The 22,618-nt window shown below is 42.3% G+C and overlaps 1 protein-coding gene across 4 annotated transcripts in view; it reads right to left on the bottom strand.

Moving 5' to 3' along the window:
• PTK2B (protein tyrosine kinase 2 beta) overlaps nt 1–22,618 on the bottom strand; it is a 171,001-nt gene that overhangs the window by 74,937 nt on the left and 73,446 nt on the right. For all 4 annotated transcript variants that reach the window (XM_004382177.2, XM_004382178.2, XM_023736721.1 and 1 more), the window contains exon 2: nt 13,072–13,317. In XM_004382177.2, coding sequence (XP_004382234.1) covers nt 13,072–13,275 — 204 coding nt within the window. In that variant the 5' untranslated portion in view covers nt 13,276–13,317. The remainder of the gene's footprint in view (nt 1–13,071; nt 13,318–22,618) is intronic.

Here is a 22,618-nt window from a genome sequence, read left to right as displayed (position 1 = left end):
GTCATAAAACAACATGTGTACTACTGTTTCATGAGAAACTATTTGTTCTGTAAGCCTTCACCTGAAGTACAATAAAATATATAAAAAAAAATTAAAATCTACAACTCTAGAAACACGCAAATGTTTATTAGGCTCATAAAACTTAAACTGGGATATTAGAGCTAGAAGTAAACTTAGAGATCACCTAATTTGATTGCTTCATTTTTCAGTTAAGAAACTGAGACCCAGAGGGTCAAATGACTTCCTTTAATTAATTAATTAAACATACTCGGGAAACAAAAACAAAGTACCGGCTCTCATGGAGCTTATTTTCTTACTTCCCAGGGGTGAGGGTACAGCGGGTAGATTACAAAAAGCATATAACAATTTCTCAGGTTCTGATAAGTGCTAAGAAGAAAATAAAGCAGGGTGAGGAACTGGAATGTCAGGGGCTGCTATTTTCTATGGGGTCAGGAAAGTCCTCACTGATAAGGAGGCGTCTGAATAGATCCCCAAAGGAGGGAAGGGATACAGTGAGTGGCTTTGTAGGGGACGAGTCTTCCAGGCAAAGGGCCCAAAAGCACAGTACCTAAAGCTCCAGTTTAAGAGACTGTGAAGAGGCCAGTGGGGTTGGGGTGGAGGGAATGGGGAGGAAAGTGACAGGAGGAGGGGTCAGAGTAAGCTAGACCAGGATGGCAAACTCTCCTCTGAGCCCCTGGTAACTCACAATAAACTTTAGTCTCTATGCATTTGCCTATTCTAGATATTTCATATAAGTGGGATAATATATTATTTGTCCTTTTGTGTCTGACTTATTTCACTCAGTATAATGGTTTCAAGGTTCTTTCATGTCACAGCATGCATCAGGACTTAGTTTCTCTTTATAACTGAATAATATTTCCTTGTATGGCTATATCACATTTTGTTTATTCATTCATCTGTTGATGCATATTTAGGTTGTTTCCACCTTTTGACTATTGTGAATAATGCTGCAGTGAACTTTGGTGTACACATACCTGTTTGAGTCCTTGCTTTCAATTCTCTTAGGTATGTATACCTAGGAGTGGAATTGCTGGGTCATATGGTAATTCTATATGTAACTTTTTGAGGAACCACCAGACTGTTTTCTATAGCAGCTGTACCGTTTTACATTCCCACCAGCAATGCTGAGGGTTCCAATATCTCCACATCCTCGCCTTTCTGTTTTTCTGATAATAGTCATCCTAGTGGGTGTGAAGTGGTATTTCATTGTGTTTTGATTTGCCCTGGGCACAGCAAAATTTTTCTGTAAAGGGCCAGGTAGTAAATATCTTAGGCTTTATGGGCCACACAGTCTCTGTTGTAACTACTCACTTCTGCTGTTATAATGTGAAAGCAGCCATAGAAATAAGTAAATGAATGAATGTGGCTGTGTTTTAATAAAACTTTACTTACAGAAACAGGCGGCAGGCTGTATTTGGCCTGCAGGTCGTCATTTGCTGACCCCTTTATAAGCTGAGGTAAGGACTTTGGCTTTTATTTTAAGTGAGAGATAGATAGCCATTAAAGAGTTTAAAGTAGAGTAGTGATATGATCTGAACCATGCCTTATATATATCTCTCTAGCTGACCTATGTTTTAAAAATTCACTGTGATTGCTACCTGTACAATGGACCACACAGGGATAAAGGCAGAAGCAGTTAGGAATCTAGTGTATTATTCTAGGCAAGAGATGATGATGGCTTAGAACAGGGTAGAGGCAACGGAGGTGGGAGAAGTGATCAGATTCTGAATATACCTTGATGGGAGAGCTGACAAGATTTACTGATGGAGTGTGAAAGAAAGAAAGAATTCAAGGATAACTCCAGGGTTTATACCCTGAGACACAATTAACTGAAAGAAAGGAGCTGCAATTAACCAAGATGGGAAAGACTGGAGAAGCAGATTTTCAGAAGAGGATTATGAGTTTGATTCTTCACCTGTGAGTTAGTTAGATATCCAAGCAGAGATGGTGATATTTGAAACGGAGTTGTGGGAAGAGATCAGAGCTAGCATTGTGAACTTAGGTTTCACTGATTAGTTAGAATTAAAACTATGTGTCTAGGTGAGATCACCCAAGGAGGGACAAGGGATCAGAGTGAGGCTTCATGTAGCCTGACAGCATCAGAGGAAACACCGCTCCAGGTCACAGGCTGCCCATAGGCTGCCCAGCCACAGAAAATCCCAGGTAGCAGGGAAAAGTGGCACTTGTCAGCTCATGTTCTGTGGTCAGTTCTATGACACCCAGATGTGCTTCTGTGTGAGTGTGTATATGTGTGCTATATGCTCATGTTCACCTGCGTACATCTGTGTACATGGGTCTGTGTGTGCCGGAAGGGGGGCATCATCGACAGACACTGTGATTTTAATTGATGACTGTAGTGGGTCGAATGGTAGCCCCCACAAAATTATGTCTGAGTCCTAACCCCCTGAACCTATGAACGTGACCTTATTTGGAAACAGGATTTTTGCAGATGTAATCAAGCTAAGAATGTGGAGATGAGATCATCCTGGATTATCCAGGTGGGTCTTAAATCCAGTGGCAAGTATCCTTACAAGAGACGCACAGAGGAGAGAGACACAGATTGAAGAGAAGAAGGCCATGTGAAGATACAGGCAGAGAATGGATTTGTGCGGCTACAAGCCAGGAATGACAGGAGCCACCAGAAGAGGAAGGAAAGGACCTCCCTCTAGAATCTTCAGAGGCAGCACCGCCTGGCCAACACCTTGATTTCAGACTTCTGGCTCCAAAACTGTGAGAGAATAACTTTCTGCTATTCTCAGCCACCAACTTTGTGCTAATTTGTTGTAGTAATTTGTAGGAAACGAATTCAATGGCTATATGAATTCTCAATATACACCTAACGGATACTTTTTAAAACATGACTGAAGAGAAAAATAATAAAAAATAGCATAATTTATCACTCTGAAGGCATTCATTTTCATGTGTCAAAAGCCTCTAAAAAGAACATTCAAAGACACAACCAGCACATTAAAAATAGAAACGTAAGGACAGGCACCTGACTTCTAATTTGTCAAGGTAATGAATCAAAGCACATCGGTAAATAGAGAGAGCCTCTAACTGCCTGTTTGCAGGGTGCTTGCCTCTGCTGGCGTCTCTGTGTGGGTGTGTACTCTGGGGAGTACACACAGGAAATGAGGAGGGGGTGCAGAAAGGAGGAGGTACATCTTTTTATATCTTTGTGAAGGTACATCTTTTTATGTCTTTGTGAGCGTCTCTGTGGTAGTGGTTTGTGGTTTCCTGGCTGAGTCCTTTCCTCCCAGGTTTTCAGGTACTGATCGCATTTATGGGGGCCTGGCTTTGTGTAATTCCATTTATTCTCTTTAAAGTAACCTTTCTTTCAGAAACAATAACTTCCCAGGACAAAGTCTCCTTCCCTTCTTCTGGTGCCCCAACCTTGCAGCCTGTTTTAGCAACATCTGAAGGAGGCAGCAGTGATTGGCCTGGAAACAAAGTCACTGAGCTAATGAACTGTGAGCCAGGAGTCTGCTCCTTAGACCAAAGGGAGCTGGCCCTGTGTCTGGTTAAGTGATAGGTTTAAACTCAAAACTAACTGGGATCAATGCCCAATGAATACAGGTCAGAGGACAATAGGTCACAACATCTAAATCTGCCTCTCTGACTGTGGGGACCATGGTCTCGGGGAATATCTAGCTCAATTGGCACAACATGTTTTATAAAGAAAATGTTCTACATTCTACCTTGGTGAGTAGCGTCTGGGGTCTTAAAAGTCTGTGAGGAGCCATCTAAGATACTCCACTGATCTCACCCCTTCGGGAGCAAGGGAGAATAAAGAAAACAAGAAACAAGGAAAAGATTAATCCAAACGACTAATGGACCACAACTACCACAGCCTCCACCAGACTGAGTCCAGTACAACTAGATGATACCCAGCTATCACCACTGGCTACTCTGACCGGGATCACAACAGAGAATCCCAGAGAGAGATGGAGAAAAATGTAGAACAAATTCTAACTCACAAAAAAAGACCAGACTTACTGGCCTGACAGAGACAGGAGAAACCCCAAGAGTATGGCCCCTGGACACCCTTTTAGCTCAGTAATGAAGTCACTCCCGAGGTTCACTGTTCAGCCAAAGATTAGACAGCCCCATAAAACAAAACAAGACTAATGGGGCACAACAGTCCAGGGACAAGGACTAGAAGGCAGAAGGGGACAGGAAAGCTGGTGACAGGGAACCCAAGGTTGAGAAGTGACAGTGTTAACATGTCGTGGGGTTGTTAACCATTGTCATAAAACAATATGTGTACTAACTGTTTAATGAGAAACTATTTGTTCTGTAAACCTTCATCTAAAGTACAATTAAAAAAAAAGAAGAAAATAAATAAATCTGTCTCTTTGGAACTCTGGAACATGTGATCACTGAATTCATGGGGGTGCTGTGGGAGGTGCAGGTGAGGACAAGTGTATATGGAGCAGGCTTTACTTGTGAACTGGACTCTGCCCTCCACACTTGCCTAGGTAAGCGGCACCCACTGCCTCCTGTAGCCTGGAGGCCCTGCTGTCAGGCTACAGGGACGCAACTGGACCTGGTGGGAGGGCATATGATGGCTTTAGTCTCTGTGCATCCCAGGATGTAAATGGGATTCTGGGGTGGGGGCGGGGGTGAATGCTTCAAGAGAAAACAATGATGATTCTTGAATGTGGCTTTCGGTGTTGTAGAGGCTGGCTGAGGGAGATGGTATTGGACGTTGGACGTGGGGCCTCACCATCACCCTCTGAACCACACCATATCACAGACAACCTCCTGTGTGAGAAACAGACAGTCAGATAATGGGTGCAGATGGGCACATGCAGAGAGCAGTCAGAGTCAGCCAGACAGAAGGGAGAGCAAGGCAGATACAAGTAAGCGAGCATATAATTTATCGTCTAAATCATGATAATTTTGAGATTGCAAGGGGAAGCTATTGACGGGTATTCCCAGAACAACAATAACAAAAGTTAAGATGGAAATAGGTGCACTCCAAGCCCCTGAAAGGGTTCTACAGTCATGTTTAGGAATGCTAGGTTAAACACAGTGATCACTGCCAGCTGCTATCAAGTTGATTCCAATTCATGGTGACCCCATGTGTGTCAGAGTAGAACTGTGCTCCATAGGGTTTTAAGTGGATGATTTTTTGGAAGCAGATCACCAGGCCTTTCTTCCTAGGTGCCTCTGTGTGGACTCAAACCTCCAACCTTTTGGTTAGCAGAGTGCTTAACCATTTGCACCACCCAGGACTCTTATTCTTAGACAATGCATGTAAACTGGGACTGTCTTAGGCCAACCGGGACATGTATTCCCTTACCCAGAAGACAGTGAGAAGAAGAGAAAGGAAGAGGGAGGGAGGGAGAGAGAGAGAGAGAGAGAAAATGAAAGAGAGGCAGCAAGAGTCAAAGAGAGACATGCTGTGTGGGCCCATCTGGGTGGTGCTCTGCCAGTTGTTTTCAAAGTGTCATCTTAACCCCTTTCCCAGACAAGCAAATTAGCACGTTAGAGAAAAATATAATGATATAAGCCTCCACTTAATACAGAGATTCAGAGCTCCCAAGCAAACAGTTTCCGATGAATATCAAACAAAAGGGAAGTAGAAAATAAAGAAGATACATTTTTCGTTAGGCACATTGCTTGACTCTCTTAGAACACCTGCCTAATTCCTGTTAAGTCCTAGGCACGTGGGCCAGGGCTTATTTATATAGCTTTTAACAGCACAGAGAAAGCATCACATGAGGCTATTACATTTGCATAGAAAGAAATTGAGAATAAAAACAAAAATATGAAACCAGTAAGTATGCATTGAGTACGTTTTGGGAAGGTGCCATCACACACACTGTCCCAGGGTGATTCTAGATTACTTCTGTTTGATCAGACACAGCTACATGGGAGTGTCAGAATTTCACGAGTGTTCTTATGGAACGACAAGCGCTTGGCAAACTTGAAAGGGCTGACAGTATTTTGAGCTCTGGGAGGGTGGTGAAAGAAGATACAGAATTGGAAGTAAAAAATCAGTCGAAGAACAAAGCCAAGTTAGGTAAGGAAAGTGTAAAAGTCAGGAAGCAGAGGAAAGAAGGCACTACTTCCAGAAAATCTATGGCAAAGAAGCTGGGGCTGGACCTGTACCGCTGGACTGCCACGTCCTAAAACAGGCCCTGAAGAGCAAAGCCTTGAGGGAGATGAAGCCCAAGGCAGGAGGGGGAGTGGTGGAGGGGAGACCTCTGAAGGAAATCCACAAGAAACAAAAAGCTAGGAGGAATGGCCAGTCCAGGGGCCCAGCGACAACCACCACTGCCCTTGGATTGGTGCCCCTAGAAATCCACGGTCTCCCACTTCAGTTGGAATGCGGCTGTTCCTTGAGGTTTGGGCCGAGGCCTTCTGTATTACAGGTAGCCCCGACTTACAATATATTTGAGTTATGACGAACTGCACTTACCACCCTCTGGTTTTTTTGTACATCTTTTCATTAGTACTACGTACAACATTGTACTACATACAATATTGCAGTGCATAATTTGCTGATGTTATTATTCTCAGATGTTCACTCACAGGTGTTCAATTTTATGATTTACTGTTCAAAACACTGCTATATAAATTCAGTTTTCTAAACTAAATCAGGGGCTTCAGTTGCTTGAAAACATGGACCCAAACGCTGATGGCTTTGCTAAAGTCAATAGGCAGATTCAGGAAACAGTGAGATGTTACTGCAAAATATATGAAGAAAAAAAAAAAAGACAATACAGACAACTCTCACTAATTTTCTGACTAGAAACGCCATCCCCATTCCAGGGATAATCCAGATGATCCAGAATCTTCCACAAGTGGAGTTATTACTGCAACTGCAAAATGCCAATGTTGCCCAACTCTTCATCATTGGAGTAAATTTTTATGATTTGTTATTTTTTTATGTGTATGTATTAACATATATCTGTGAATTTATCTGTAATGTTTCTAATCCCAAAGATAAAATAAATATCAAATTTATAAAGATACTACTAATAAAAGGCAATAATAATGAAAACTAAAAAAAAAAGAGGTATTCAACTTAAGTCAGAACCGACTTAGAACGGAGTCATAAGAACGTAACCCCATTGTAAGGCGAGGACTACCTGTATATGCTCTCACAGGACATATTTCTTCCCATAAGAGCCCTTGCCTTAGTTTGTAAAGGTTCATTCATTGGTGTGATTCAGTGTCACACTAGTGGACCTGACAGCAGGGCGTGCACCTGTGTTTTAGGGTATGATGATATCTCCAGACTATTCCTCGCATGGTGCCCGGCACAAGGGGCACCCAATAAATATTTGTGGAATGGATGACGGAATTACTCAGGACTCTTTCCTAAGTGATCTCATCCACAGCATGGCTTCAACCACCATCTAGGAGCTGATTACACTCAAATGTCTATCTCTAGGCCAGTCTTCTCCTCCAAAATCATGTATCCAACAGCCGACTCAAAACTTCCACTTGAAAATGTTAAAGCATCTCAGTTACACTCGATAGGTCCAAAACTGAACTTGTGAGCTTCCCAGCCTGTTCCTCCTCCAGTGTTCTTCATCTTAATGAATGGGACCACTGTCCATCTGGACTAGGGCTGTCATTCTTGTTCAGTCCCACATTTCTTGTCCATCACCAAAGCCTTTTGTTTCCATTTAGTAAATCCTCTGGATTATGATCACTTCTCTCCATAGATCACAATGGTTAAGAGTGCAGGCTCTGGAGATGAGTTGCCTGGATTTGGAAAGAGGCTCCACCACTTACTAGCAATTTGCTTAACTCCTCTGCACCTCAATTCCCTACATATAAAATGGCGATAATAAAAGTATTTCACAGGCTTCTTATGAGAATTAAATAAGATGATGCATATAATATGCTTTCAAAAGTACTAGCTGGTATCATCATCGCCATCATCATCATCATCATCTCCATGGCTACACCTTAGCCCAAGCTACCATTATCTTTCATCTAGATCACTGCAATAACCACTTAATAGCTTCCCACATCCATTCTTGTTTTCCTCCAATTTATTTTTCACTATGTAACCCAAGCGATCTGTTACCAACATAATTTCATGTCACACATATGTTTAAAATATATCAGTAGCTTCCCACAAAAGATAAGGTAAAGACCAAAATCTTTAATGTGGTTTAAATAGCCAATGTTGGGCCACTCCCCATACTGGCTGCCTCTTAACTCCAAATCTTCCCACTTTAGAACTTTCATATATGCTGTTCCTTCTGCCTGTATTACTGTTCATTTTGGCTCTTTCTTTCCCTTTATGGTCAAACCTCTTTGAAATGTTATTTATATTTCACTGTCTCTGCTCCCTGTTAAGTCAACCCACTGCACAAAGGCTTCTGCTCTTATCTTGCCCCAAAACTGCCCAGGAAAATGTTGTCTGTGGCATCTGTTGCTGAAGCAATGAACCTGTTTCTATCCTTCTCTGACTTGACCTTTCTGCCATCTGACACTGCTAACCACTTTCTGCAAAGCTTTCTCTGTCTTGGGCTCCCCTGACTTTGCTCTCTTGGTTCTCTTCAGCTTTCTGTGGCTAATTCTTTTTTTTCCCTTCATTTGCCTCTCTTTCAATATCAGCCCTATAGGTTGAGGAGCAGATTTGAAATGGTGGAAGACAGGATCAGTGGAATTGAAGACAAACACTTGGATACAACTCTGTTCAAGGAAAACTCAGAAAAAGAATGAAGAAAAATGAAGAGACCCTGAGAATTATGTGGGATACAATCAAAACCAAAAATTTACGAGTGATCAGAGTTCTAGAACAGGTGGAGAAAACAGAAAACACAGAGAAGATCATTGAAGAACTGCTGATAGAAAACTTTCCCAATATCATGAAGGATGAAAATCTGGCCATCCAAGAAGCTCAACGAACCTCATATAGGATAGACCCCAAAAGAAAATCACCAAGGCATATCATAATCAAATTCGCCAAAATCAAAGACAAACGAAGAATCCTGAGAGCAGCTCGTGAAAAACAAGAAGTCACACACAGAGGAGAAACAATAAGACTAAGCTCAGATTATTCAACAGAAACCTTGCAGGCAAGAAGGCAATGGGATGACATATATAAAACCTTGAAAGAAAAATATTGCCAGCCAAGAATAATATATCCTGCAAAACTCTCATTCAAATATGATGGTGAAATTAGGTCATTTCCAGATAAACAGAAATTAAGGGAATATGTAAAAACCAAACCAAACTTACAAGAATTATTAAAAGGAGTCCTTCAATCTGAGAACAAACAACTTCAGCCCACAGGCTGAATCTAGGATGCAGGATCGTACCAGCCAGATACCAATCTAGGAAATGAACTCTCAAGGGCTATCCAAAACCAAAAGAAATACAACAGGGAATCAGAGCAGTTAATCTGTAAATGACAACAACATCAGAACAATAAAAGAAGGAATGAACGGTGTAGGCATAGAACCTTCTAATGGAGAGGAAGGCAAGGTGATATCAATATCAGACCTATGGAAGTTGATTCCCCCAGGTTTCTAACTGGAACTCCTTTTCTCTTCCCTACTTATTCTTCCTGGATGATCCTATTGATTTGTATGGCATCCATTAGATAATATCTCTAGGTCCTTTTTCACTCCAGAGCCCCAGACTCATGCTCCGCCATGGGAATGTTTCATAAACACTTCAAATACATGCATGTAAAGCTAAAATCTCACATACACTTTTCCTATCTCTGTATCTCAATGAACGGCACTAGCACTCATTCAGCCGCTCTAGTAAAAACTTGAGTCATCCTTGTCTCTTTCTTTTTTCTGCCTCCCTACATCTAGTTAAAGGAGCCCTGGTGATGCAATGTTAAACACTCAGCTACTAACTGAAAGGTTGGTGGTTCAAACCTACCCAGCGGCTCTGTGGAAGAAAAGACCTGACAATCTGCTCCCATAAAGATGACAGCCTAGAAAATCCTTTGGGGCAGTTCTACTCTGACCTATGGGGTCGCTATAAGTCAGAATCGACTCAAGGGCACATAACAACAACAATACGTCTCATTAATTATCAAATTCTTTTGACTCTGCCTCCTTAGACACACTCAAACTTGTTGACTTAACTCTGCTCCAACTACTACTGGCTTAGTTCAAGCTCTTGTCATTTCCTTCCTGCATTATTGCCAGAGCTCCCTAACCCATATCCCTCTTACCAGTCTTTCCTCTCTCTAATCCTTCTTTGCACTGCTGTCAGAGTTTAGGGGAAACAGTTCATCAAGCAATTTTCCAGAGAACTAGTGTTCCAACTTGTATAAGAAAGGTTTCTTAGGCAAATAAGAAATGGCTTACTTAAGAAAACATCATTTCTTTGACCCTTTCTTAGCAATTCGCCAGACATAGCAGCAAATTCAAGGCTCTGAGAAGTCCTGCAGCAAAAGAATGTGTTCAAAATTGTTCAACCAAACATTTTCTAAAACTCCTTTGACCATAAAACTCCTTCTCCATGGCATAATTTTAACATCTTGCAAAATACTCTATGTTGTTTTAAAACACAAATCTGATCACCTTACTTCTCTATTGAAAAATAAGATAAGTGGATAAAAAAAGACAATTTGCACTTTATTCTATGGGCAACTAGAGATCCTTGGAGACTCCTGATCAGGGTAGCGACCTAAAACTACACAATCAATAGCTGCTAGTTAGTGAGCCCCTACTATGTGCCAGATGCTTCACATCTATTATTGCTAATGTTTACAACAACACAATCCCCAAGTGAGAAGACAAACACCCAGGTTGGCTAAGCGTTGGGTCCTTGGCCATACAACCAGTGACAGTGAAGCAGCATTTGGTTCTGAAGTCTAGATGGCTTTAAAACCCATTGCTGTGAGTCGATTCTGATCTATAGCGACTCTGCAGGACAGAGTAGAACTGCCCCACAGGGCTTCCAAGGTTGTAATCTTTGAGGAAACAGACTGCCACATCTGTCTCCCGTGGAGCAGCTGGTGGGTTCAAACCGCCAACCAGAGCTCCTTGATGGCTTTAAAACTACAGCTTTTTGCAATAATCAGGTGATATTTTGTACTTCTGAGAGACTGGAGGCAGGAAAATTGAAATATTTGGACATAAATTCTGAGAAGACAGGTACCTCTTTCATCTTTGGTCTTCTCCACCTCAGGCCCCATACCCTTCTAGATAATGCCTCAATTACTAGTAGCCATTCTTTTTAACCTTGGGTCTCATTGCCTCTTCTATAGGCCCACGTAACTTTTCCCTCCTTAAACTACCCAGCAGGACATCATAGAGCTCCAGGAAAGCCTCTCCCTTGCTTAAAAATTATGTATTTCTTCCTAGTGCCTGCTCAAGTCCAAATTTCTCAGCCTGATATTCTAGGCTTTCCATTACCTGCCATTAACTTTCCCTTCCATTCTTGACTTTAGATACTTTTCTAAGTCTAACTCATGCTCCAGGCAAACTGAACTACTCAGTGTTTACCAGCCTTCCTGCCTTTGTTCATGTTGTTTCCTCTACTTAGGAAGCCCACTCCTCCCCAGTGCTGCGCCTTTAGATCCTACCTGTCCTTCAGAGCCCCTTTCCACTACCAACTCCATGTACCATGTCCTAACCTGAGCCAACCAGATGCTCTGTTATTTAGCACAAAAGGGCAGTGAGGTGAGGTGCCCCCAAGCTTGTTAATCATCTTCTGAAAATTACACTAATAAAAACTTGCAATAGATGGCATCAGTTATCTTAAAAAAATGACATACCCAAAGGAAGAGTCAATAATTGGACAGTTAAGTGGACAGGAGATAAGAAAACATCCTTCTGGAACAAGGTGGCCAAGGCTTACTTTCAGAACACAAGTGTGTGTACATAACAGAAACCTTAAGATGAGCAAACAAAGCCCTAATCAGATCAGTCACAGGAAACAGAGGCAGTCAACCTAACTATAATCAATTGTAATAACTGGCCAAGACAATGACCTAACCAATTACATTCTGCTCTGTGTATAGAAGCACAGTTGCACCAAAATAGAAGGAAGGTAGCCAAGGTGACGCGACTTAGTCTGCTGCCAACACCGCCTAGAGGTGACAGTCGCTGAGTTTGGGGGACACTGACTTTTTGGATACAGGAAGGGCTGGCCATGAGACAGAGATATTTCATCAAGCTTTCTCAGACTTGGTTAGTTTTCCCAAAAGTCTCCTGCTTCCTTTTCTTTAATTACAAACCCACAAAATAATCTTCTGTGAACCAATCTGGCTTTCCCTTACATAATCAGAAAGGAATATTCTGGGCGGTGGAAAGGGACATTCCCATTGTATCTACTCCATGGGGTTGCTGGAAGGATTCAATGAGATAATGTGTGCAGCGATTGACCCAGGCTGGCACATGGTGATTATTCATAAATGTAGGTGATGAAAATCAATTAGCATATTGAAACTCTGCTTTCAATGACAATTTCTTATAAATTTAGTTATGGTGGATTGACTTCCTACTATCTATATTGCTTAATAAAGATGGATACCTGGACCTGCAAAACAGATTCCATGACCCTGGGTGGTAATGAACCAACTGAGGTTCTGACTCAGGAAAGGCCTGGCAACCACCTGCTTATCCTGAGGCATCTCAATCTTATCTTCACTCTCTAAAAGCCCCATCAGCTGCATTCTCCAGACATCCAGGATGCATCTTACACCGATTTTGTTCTGTTTTTGATGCAATTACTGGTGTACCTCTCTAATTCCAATCTCATCAGAGTGTAAACTGTTTGAGGGTGCAGGCTTTTAACTCCCTTGCAGAGCCTCAAATATCATAAATTCTTAATGAGTTGAAATGAGTTGGATCAAAGACCGAGTAAATGACCTAGGGGTATAAATGAAGGCTACAAAATTTGCCTCGCTGGCTACTAGGGTGTGAGATGCAGACTCCCGGAGATGAGGCAGGGTGATACGAGCTAGGAACATCTGTCCTGATGCCATCCCAACTCCCCATCCCAGCAGGTGGCTACAGGTAAACCAGCCAGGCTGAAGGAAGACTGCTCAGTTGCCCAGAAGGAAGAGGGAGAGACAAACGGACGGAGTTTAAGTGCTTCCACACTTACCCGGATCTCCGTCTGTATGGTGCATTTGACCAGTTTGAAGTTCTTCCCGGGATTGAAGCTGTTGCTATAGAAGCAGACCTTGAGGATCCGCACGTCTTCCTTTTCCACATCTATGGGCACCACCACCATGGGCTCTGGGGGACCTTCGGGCCGGCACAATGTGCCCACCTTCACTCGGCTCAGGGGCTCGGACAGCCCAGACATCCTCTCAGACAGCAGCTAAGACCAGCACATCGTTGTAGAGTCCTGTGGAGACAGCAGAAGCACAGCCCTGAGATGAATCTCCCTGTAGGCTCACATGCCTCATCCCCAAGGGGCATCACCCACCAAGCTCTGAGACCTACACAAACTACACATTCTCGTGTTTCTGAAAACACCCCTTATAGGCTTCCTGGTTTATTGACTGGGAAGCTGACGCATAAAGCAATCAGTCTGTATAAACACCTAGGTATAGAATCAGGATTTCGTGCTGCCAGGCTTGCCATCTCTCTTCTAGAAGCCACCTCTTTCCATCACATTTACCCTCCCACACTGTGCTCCTGGGCAAGGGGCCCACACTTAGCAAAAGCAGCTGTGAGAGGAGGCGGTTGCAGCATGGTTCCAAGGCACAGCTGAGCAGAAAAAAACGGAGAGTGAGACAGTAGAAAATAGCAGGAAAGAAATAGGAACAAGGGGGGAAAGCCAAGAAAGAAACAGATTTTGAGAATGGTTGGCCCTGAGGGAACTGGAATGGAGAGGCAGAAAAGGATGCAGGTAGGGGGCCAAGCTATCTGCTGATGTCTTTGTCTGCCCCCACCCTCAGTTTCTGGCTGGAACTTTATGAACTTTACAGTAGGAGGCCACTGTCCCACAGGAACTCATCGTATAGAATGCCACTCATTACCCACAGCTGAACTCAAAAGGAAGAGTGCCTTGCTCCCAGAAGCCCACTTTGGGAGGTCATTCTGCAGGGTGGGAGCTGGCTGGACTGGGCTAGAAGACCTACTCCAGTTTTGGTGATAGCCTGTTATGATACAGAAATGTACAGATACGTATTATGAAGACTTGAAAGAGATGTTATAAGGACAAGGGAAGGCGTAGGGCATATCTATTAGGTTAGAGACAGGCAGACAATGGCACAGCACCAGGCTTTAAGGGCAGCCAGAACTTGGGACAAGGCAGATGGAGAAAAGACTCTCCAATCTGCTTTATTAGATAGAAAGATAGACAGATAAATAGACAGATAGATAGATATGGGGTAGCCATGAGTCAGAATTAACTCAATGGCAGCAGGTTTGGTGTTGGTTTTAGACAGAGAGATAGAGATTATAGATATATAAACTCTCTCTCTCACTCTATCCTAGAAGTATCCATGCCATTCTTCCAACAAACATCTACTGAACATGTCCTTTGTGCCAATACTCTGTTATATACGGAGGATGTTTCTCAGTCTCCTCTGACCCTCTATGAGGAATTCAGAAAAAGTTGTTTATTTGAGAGGTAACCCCAGGAAATACCACTAGGGAAGTGGGAATTGCGTGACAGGGGAGGGAAAATAACCAAAAATAAAGAGGGGCTATCAGCCGCTCCTTGGAAACTCTATGGGGCTGTTCTTCTCTGTCCTATAGGGTTGCTATGAGTCAGAATCGACTCGATGGCAGTGGGTTTTTTTGGTATCAACTGAGTTACCACTTGCAACTTAGGGAAGAATGCATTCCTTAGAGTTACCCTACACAAGGAATGAGGGATCTAGGGTACTTTTACACCAACTTCTTATGTTATTGGTGAGGGTTGCTGGGGTGAGGGGAGGCATTCATGTCCCAGCATTTCCAGCCAGCTCAGCACAAGGGCAGAGCAGACTGAGAGCCACAGAAAGCCCTCAGACACAAAGATGCAGATGCTGGCCATTGGAAGGAGGCAGGAGGATACTGAAATGGCAAGGCCTAAGGGGACACTGACAGCTCCTGCTACAGGATGTGAAGATGAGAGAAGAGTGCCTTGTCCCTGAAGAGCAAACGCTCTAGTGGGAGAGACCAACAGGCAAGTACGTATTGTAAATAAATACCCACACACATAGCTGGTCTCAGAGGAGTCTGACCTGAGATCCAGTATCTGGCTATGTCTGTTGAAACAGTGGCCCCATGGCACCCAGACATCTAATTTGTAGGCAGGGAACTTCATGAGGAAGCTTTGTGAAGAGGTATCCTGGATAGGAATGAAAAAGACTGATGTATGGTGTCTGTTCCCAGGGACTAGATCCTACTAATGGAAGCCAAAGGACCTGCATTCACAAAGTCCATTTTGAAACCCACAGCACAAGCAGTACTACCATGTCACCTGGTGGGAAAGTGGACTTAGAGTTGGCAAGAAGTGCATTAGACCCATGTCTGTAGTAACACCATAGGGTTCCTGTGCATCAATAGCAAAAGGGATGATCTGCTATATGCAGCCTTGGGGGTACCTGGAGGCTCCCCACTGAGGGTCAGGCAGCCTTCTCATCCAAAGGAAGCTGGCACTCATGAACACAGATGTGATATCTTAGGGGCTCCCTAAAATGTCCTGGGAAGAGTTTGAGAGAAAATAGCTAAATAGGAATAATATGTCAGTCAAATGCAAGAGATATGACTGGTGAGAGGTGGGGACACTCCATTTTCACCGATTATGTGTGTCACTGGCTGAAGAGAAGAGTGAGAGAAGATAAGGTCTCTCTGAATGGCAGACCACAGGGGCAGAGACTGAGCAGATGAGTTAAGCCTGAGCCTAGGACAGAGGCCAGGGTAAAGTTGGGCAGGGACGGGGAAGGGGACTGGATCTTCGCGGCATGTTTAATCCTGCGCTGCTACATTCAGTGATGCAATGAAATGTGGTGCTTTTAAACCTGAGGAGCCAAAAGAATGTAAGAATGTAACGATGAGAACCTACAACGTGATAGTGACCCCTGTCACCCAGCCTGACTAGGCAGTGTCTAGCCTGCTCTGGAGCCAGCCCCCATTCTGGCCCTGACCAAAGGGAAATATTCAGACTCTGCATCTGACCAAGTGCAGTGCAGCCACTCTGACTGACAGATGCTGGCATCACCAACATGCCTGAAAGCCACTGGTTTCTTATTGTGATTGGCTTTTCCTAGCCCTTGGTTGAGGAGTCATCAATCATAGTGGCCATTATGGTTCAGCTAGAAATATCTTAGCAAAACCATCTCAGTCACCTGGAATCTACCTTTATTTTCAGCCTGATACAAGTCCCTCAGCCCTTCACTGTTAAAGTAGTAATCTCTGATCAAGTTATTTATTCAGAAAATAACCACAATGTAAAAACTTAAAAATAACACATAAGTGATTTACATACAGTCCTGGAGGTGGACAGGGGAAACCCACTGAAGGAAGTTAAGCCATTTAGACAAGGATTCATGCCTGTAAAGTGGTAAACTCAGATCCCAAACTAGATTTCAATCCTAATTCAATGTTTTTTCCATTTCACCAGCTGCTTTTGAAGAAGGTGGTATCTCCTGGAGGACAATACAAACTCTGCAAGAACAAATGTGTCAGCCCAGTGTTGAGTATCCCCAGTCCATGAAGAATCCTGAGCCCTTCCTGGCCTAGTGAGTGTGACCTCCCTCCCAAGTTAGGACTTTGTCTTGAGAGGTCCTGCAGGAACTCAGGACTAGAAATCAGGTGTTTGTTAAAGGTCCCCAGGCCCAGAAGGTGGTGCCCCCATCTCTACTGATACATAGCAACTTTCTCAAGACCATCCACAACTCCAGTCTGCTATAGAGATCTGCAATGAACTGCCAAGGGATCCCGCAAACTCTCCAAAACAAAGTAACTGAAAGGTGTGATATATAGAAGACCTCAGCTACCTGTTTCCATGGTCTTGGAGAACATATCCCTCAATCCACCCACCTACTTCTCTCACAGTCACTCTGCCTGTGTTCTGGTCCCAGCTCTTCCTCAGAGAAGTGGTGTGAAGATGAAGTGAGAAAACATAAGTGAAAGTTCATCATAAGCAATAAAGCGGGACGGAAGAAGTCTTTATCATCATTGTTATTACTTGCCTATTTTTCCAAATCTTGACTAACTACCTTATATTCCTGATATCTTGTTCTTCCTGCCAGCGGCTCACCAGGAAAAAATAAAATAAAAAACAAAAAGCGTCCTGATCTGCAGCATTTGCCTATTTCCATAGTGTAAATATCCCCACCATGACTGATTTCAAGCTACCAGTGTACATCACTGAATGCAGAGTTGGGAAGAGATGAGAACAGTCTGCTCCTGTTCCTAACAACAGAACTTACCTGTTCCTCTAAATTTTGCCTGATTACTTGATTCTCATCAATAGCCTATCTCTGGTTTCTGATGACCCCTAAATCCTCTGACCCTCTACTTGTGAGCCAAAAACTGTGCCCCTTTCTCCAATCTAGTTCTCCTTCCTGGCTTGCCCAGCCCTGGTATTCCCTCCTTCCTGCACTCTGGCCTGCCCCAGGCTCTCTGAGCAGTGTTACAGGAGAGAAAGCTCCTGCAGTACTAGTATAACCTTGGCTCTGAGCCATCTTGGGCTCCAGCTTGCCTCCCAAACCCCAGATCTGCTGAAGTCAACATCAAAGAATAACAAATACAAGGAAATGGGCTCATATTAAAACAGGAAAGGTTTTGATTGGCTCTAAGAACTTCTTGGCCAAAACCTAGGAAGGGTCCTAGGGGAGGCTGTGCAGTCTCTGAGTTTCTGAGAATCTTCAGGAAGAAGAAAAACTGCAGTCCTTCCTGGATGGCAAGACATCTACCTGCCTGAAGGAGGAGAACTGAGGTCCTCCAGGCTGTCACTGGATCTAGTGTTGTGTTCCTAGCATGGGGAGGATGACAGGGTTACGATATATATCATAAAACCCACAATTTTTCCCTTGAAGATGTGTCAGTGTAATGTTACCTCTTTACTGAGCACATAGTATATGTCAGCAATTTACACAAGTAATCTCTGAGTTCCCAGAAAAATTCTGCAGGCTAGCTAATGTTAACCTCATACTACAAGAGAGCAAACTGAGGCCTAGAGACAGGAACTTGTCAAGATCACAGTACTGCTAAACAGCAGGTCTTTGGGGCCACCATGTTGCATGATTCCAGAGCACCCTGTGAGTAATGCCCCCAGAGTTGTGTAACGTGGCAGCCCCAGGACATGTGTTTTCAACCCAGGTTTGAATGACTCAGATACATGTACCCTCTCCCTTACATTATACTGCCTTTCTGACTAATGGTCCCTGACTTAGGCTGGGTTCTCTAAAGAAGCAAAACCAGTGAAGCATATATATATATATATATATATATATATATACGTATGCATGTATTTTGGAGCCCTGGTGGCACAGTGGTTAAGAGCTACAACTGCTAACCAAAAGGTCGGCAGTTTGAATCCACCAACCACTCCTTGGAATCTATGGGATCGTTCTAACTCTGTCTTATAGGGTTGCTATGAGTCAAATTGACTTGACAGCAACACATACAGTATATATATACTTTGTGTGTGTATGTCTATGTATATATACATATATATATATATAAAGAGAGAGATTTATTTCAAGGAAATGGCTCATGCAGTTGTAGAGGCTGGCAAGTCCCAAATCCATGGGTCAGGCAGCAGGCTGGAGGCTTCTCCTGACTCATGTGGTTGCAGGGGCTGACGAACCCAAAATTGGCAGGTCAGGTGGTAAGCTGCTGGCTCACGTCTCAAGAACCAGAGGTCAGAAGATGACGAGTCAGATGCAGGATTGAGAGAATACAAGCTTTGCCAGAACATCCATATATACTGGACACAGGCCACACCCCCAAGGAAACTCCCCTTACATCAGAACACAAAATGGAGGATAATTACACAATGCGGAGAATCATGGTCGAACCAAGTGGACACATAACCATCACAGCCCCCCTTTTAGTGCTATCTCAAATCAGGGGCAGAACTTTTAATTCTCAAGACAATTGCATTTTACCCTCAGTACTCTCACTGACTGCTCTCATTTCTGTCTCCTCAAGAGGCCAAACTTCAATGTCAATAGCAAAGAATGGAGGGCTCGTGCTATGTCCTGCCACCAGGCTCAGGAGTTAGTGTCTGAGCTCTGTCACTAACTAGGTCTGATGCCTTGAGACACGGGCTTAGCTGGGTCTGGCTGGTAAACTGATGATGGCCTTTGATGATGTTTTCATGTGTCCATGGTAAAATGGCAAACATAAGGACGATGTAGAGAATTTGTCACAAAGCCAGTGTATCATAAAATTCAACTTGAAAAAGGGCTGTCTTTTATTCTAAGATATGTCTTTCTGCTTTTTTGTAGTTTTACAATGCTCGTTCACTTAAGAAATGTCAATACTGGGAAACAATTCCACTTACAATAGCATCTAAGAGAATAAAATACTTGGGAATAAATCTAGCCAGGGATGTGAAGGACTTATACGATGAAAACCATAAAACACTGCTGAAAGAGATTAAGGAAGACTTAAATAAATGGAAAGATGTTTCATGTTCATGGATTGGAAGACTTAATATTGTTAAGATGTCAATACTACTCAAAGCTATCTATAGATTCAATGCAATCCTGATAAAAATTCCAACAGCCTTCTTTACAGAAATAGAAAAACCAATCCTCAACTTTATACGGAATGACTAGAGGCTAGAATAGCTAAAGCAATGTTGAAAGAAAACAAAGAAAAGAACAAAGTAGGAGGACTCACATTTCCTGGTTTTAAAGCATACTATACAGCTACAGTAATTAAAACAGCCTGGTACTGATATAACAATTGATACACAGACCAATGGAATAGAATTGAAAGTCCAGAAATAAACCGACACATCTATATGGTCAACTGATTTTTGACAAGGGTGCTAACTCCATTAGATGGGAAAAGAAGGGTCTCTTCAATAAATGGTGCTGGGAAACTTGGATCTCTATATGCATAAAAATGAAACAGGATCCTTGCCTCACACCACACACACACACACACACACACACACACAAATCAAAATGGATTAAGGATCTACATGCTTAAACTAAAATCATAAAATTCTTAGAAGAATAAGCAGGGGCAATGCTGTCAGGCCAAGCTTTCAGCAATGGATTATCAAATATAGTAACAAAAGTACAAACAGCAAAAGACAAAATAAATAAATTGGAACTCATAAAAATTAAAAACTTTTGTTTATCAAAAGGTTTTACCAAAAAAGTGAAAAGACAAGCTACTAACTGGAGAATATCTTCATAAACCATATATCCAACAAGAATCTAATAACCAAAAATATATCTAAAACTTTGACAACTTAACAACAAAAAGATAAATAACCCAACCATAAAATTGGCAAAGGACTTGAATAGACATTTCACTGAAGAGGACATTCAAATGGCCACCAAACACATGAAAAGATGCTCAGCATCATTAGCTGTCAGACAAATGCAAATCAAAGCCACAATGAGATACCATTTCACTTCTACTAGGATGGCTAAGATTAAAAAAAGAAAGAAAGAAAAGAAAAAAAAACAAACACTGGTAAGGATGCAGGGAAATTGGAACCCTTATCTATTACTGGTGGGAATGCAAAATTGTACAGCCACTGTGGAAAACAGTGTAGTGGTTCCTCAGAAAACTAAAAATAGAACTACCAAATGATCCAGCAATTCGACTCCTGTGTATATACCCAAAAGACTTGAAAGCAGAGACTCAGAGGCTTGTACACTAGTGTTCACTGCAGCACTATTCACAATAGCCAAAAGTTGGAAACAACCTAAATGCCCATCCATCAACAGAAGAATGGCTAAACAAAATGTGGTATATACATACAGTGGAATATTATTCAGCCAGTAAGAGAAATGAAGTCTTGATACATGCTACAGGACTGATGGAGCTGGAAGACATTATGCTGAGTGAAATAAGTCAATCACAAAAGGACAAGTACTGTATGACATCACTTATATAAAAAGACAAGAAAAAGCAAATGTATAGGGAACAAAGTTTATTAGTGGTTACCAGGGGCAGGAGGGAAGGGGAAAGGGGGTTAATGGTGATGGAAAAATTGCACTGATTAAGGGTAGGGTTCACAGTCAATTATTATAATTGCTGCAGATAAGTTGTACAATTGTAAAAAGTTGAATTGGTGAAAGTTGTGTGATTAATATATTTACAACAATTTTAAAAAAAAGTAGCTGCTGAGACTGCTTATGTACTACCAAAACCCTCATGGGATTTGGTTTCTTGGTTTGGAGGTTTAGGGTCATGGTTTCATGGGACATCCAAGTTAACTGGCCTAATAATATGTTTAGTGCTTCTTCCTCCTAGTTTGATGCATAGCGCCTGGGGTCTTAAAAGCTTGCAAGCGGCCATCCAAGGCACAACAACTGGTCTCTATTAGCCTGGAACATCAGAGGAATAAAGAGAGACAGGAATAGGAGGAGGATATGGAATGTGTGGCTAATTGCCTCCGTAAACAACTACCTCTTTTGCCATGAGGCCAGAAGAACTGGATGGTGCCCGGCTACCATAACTGAACATTTTGATCAAAGAATCCATAGAAGAATCCTGATCAAAAGGAGGAAAATGTAGAACAGAATTTCAAATTCTCATGGACTCCAGACTTTCTGGAGCCATGGAGGGTGGATGAACCCCTGAAACTATTGCCCTGAGATAAACCAAAAATATCCACTAAAGTCATCTTAAAACCAAATAATAGCTTAGCCTAACTAGTGAAAAAGGTCTGCCTTGAGTATTATGCTCCTTTAAAAACTATCTATGTAGGATTAAACTGACAACAGTAACTTGAAAGATTAGATAGGAACCTAGGGGGCAGTGAGATTATGCTAATGGAGGAGGAACAACTCAGAAAATGTGGGTAAGAATGGTTATACAACTCAAAGAATGTAATCAATGTCACTAAACTGGTACATGTAGAAACTGCTGGATTGATGTATGCTTTGCTGTGTATATTCTCAACAACAACAAAATAATATAAAATTATATACATACGCATATATATAAATGGCAATGCTAGGAGACGGTAGGCACATGCATCTTTTAAATGCCAATGGTCTGGCAACGTAAAGAATTGGTGATGTAAAAGACATATACAAAGAAAACTATATAACACTATTGCAAGAAACCAATAGAGACCGATACAAATGCAAAAACCTTCCCTGATCATGGGTAGGAAGACTCAACGTGGTGAAAATGTCAATTCTACCCAAAATGATCTACAGATAACAATGCAATCCCGATCCAAACACCAACAACATTCTTTAACAAGATGGACAAACCAAATACCAAATTTATATGGAAAAGCAACAGGCCCTGGATAAGCAAAGCATTATTGAGGAAAAAGAACAAAGTAGGAGGCCTCAAAACTACCTGATCTCAGAACTTACTATACAGTCATAGCAGTCAAAACAGCCTGGTACTAGTACAACGAAAGATACATAGACCAATGGAACAGAATAGAGAACCCAGATGTAAATCCATCCAGCTGATCTTTGACAAGGGACCAAAGTCCACTAAATGGGGAAAAGACAGTCTTTTTTTTTTTTTTTTTTAATTGTACTTCAGGT

The sequence above is a fragment of the Trichechus manatus genome, unplaced genomic scaffold (assembly GCF_000243295.1).
Source record: "Trichechus manatus latirostris isolate Lorelei unplaced genomic scaffold, TriManLat1.0 scaffold00091, whole genome shotgun sequence".
Taxonomy (NCBI): domain Eukaryota; kingdom Metazoa; phylum Chordata; class Mammalia; order Sirenia; family Trichechidae; genus Trichechus; species Trichechus manatus.
This window is presented reverse-complemented; position numbering and strand designations above follow the sequence as displayed.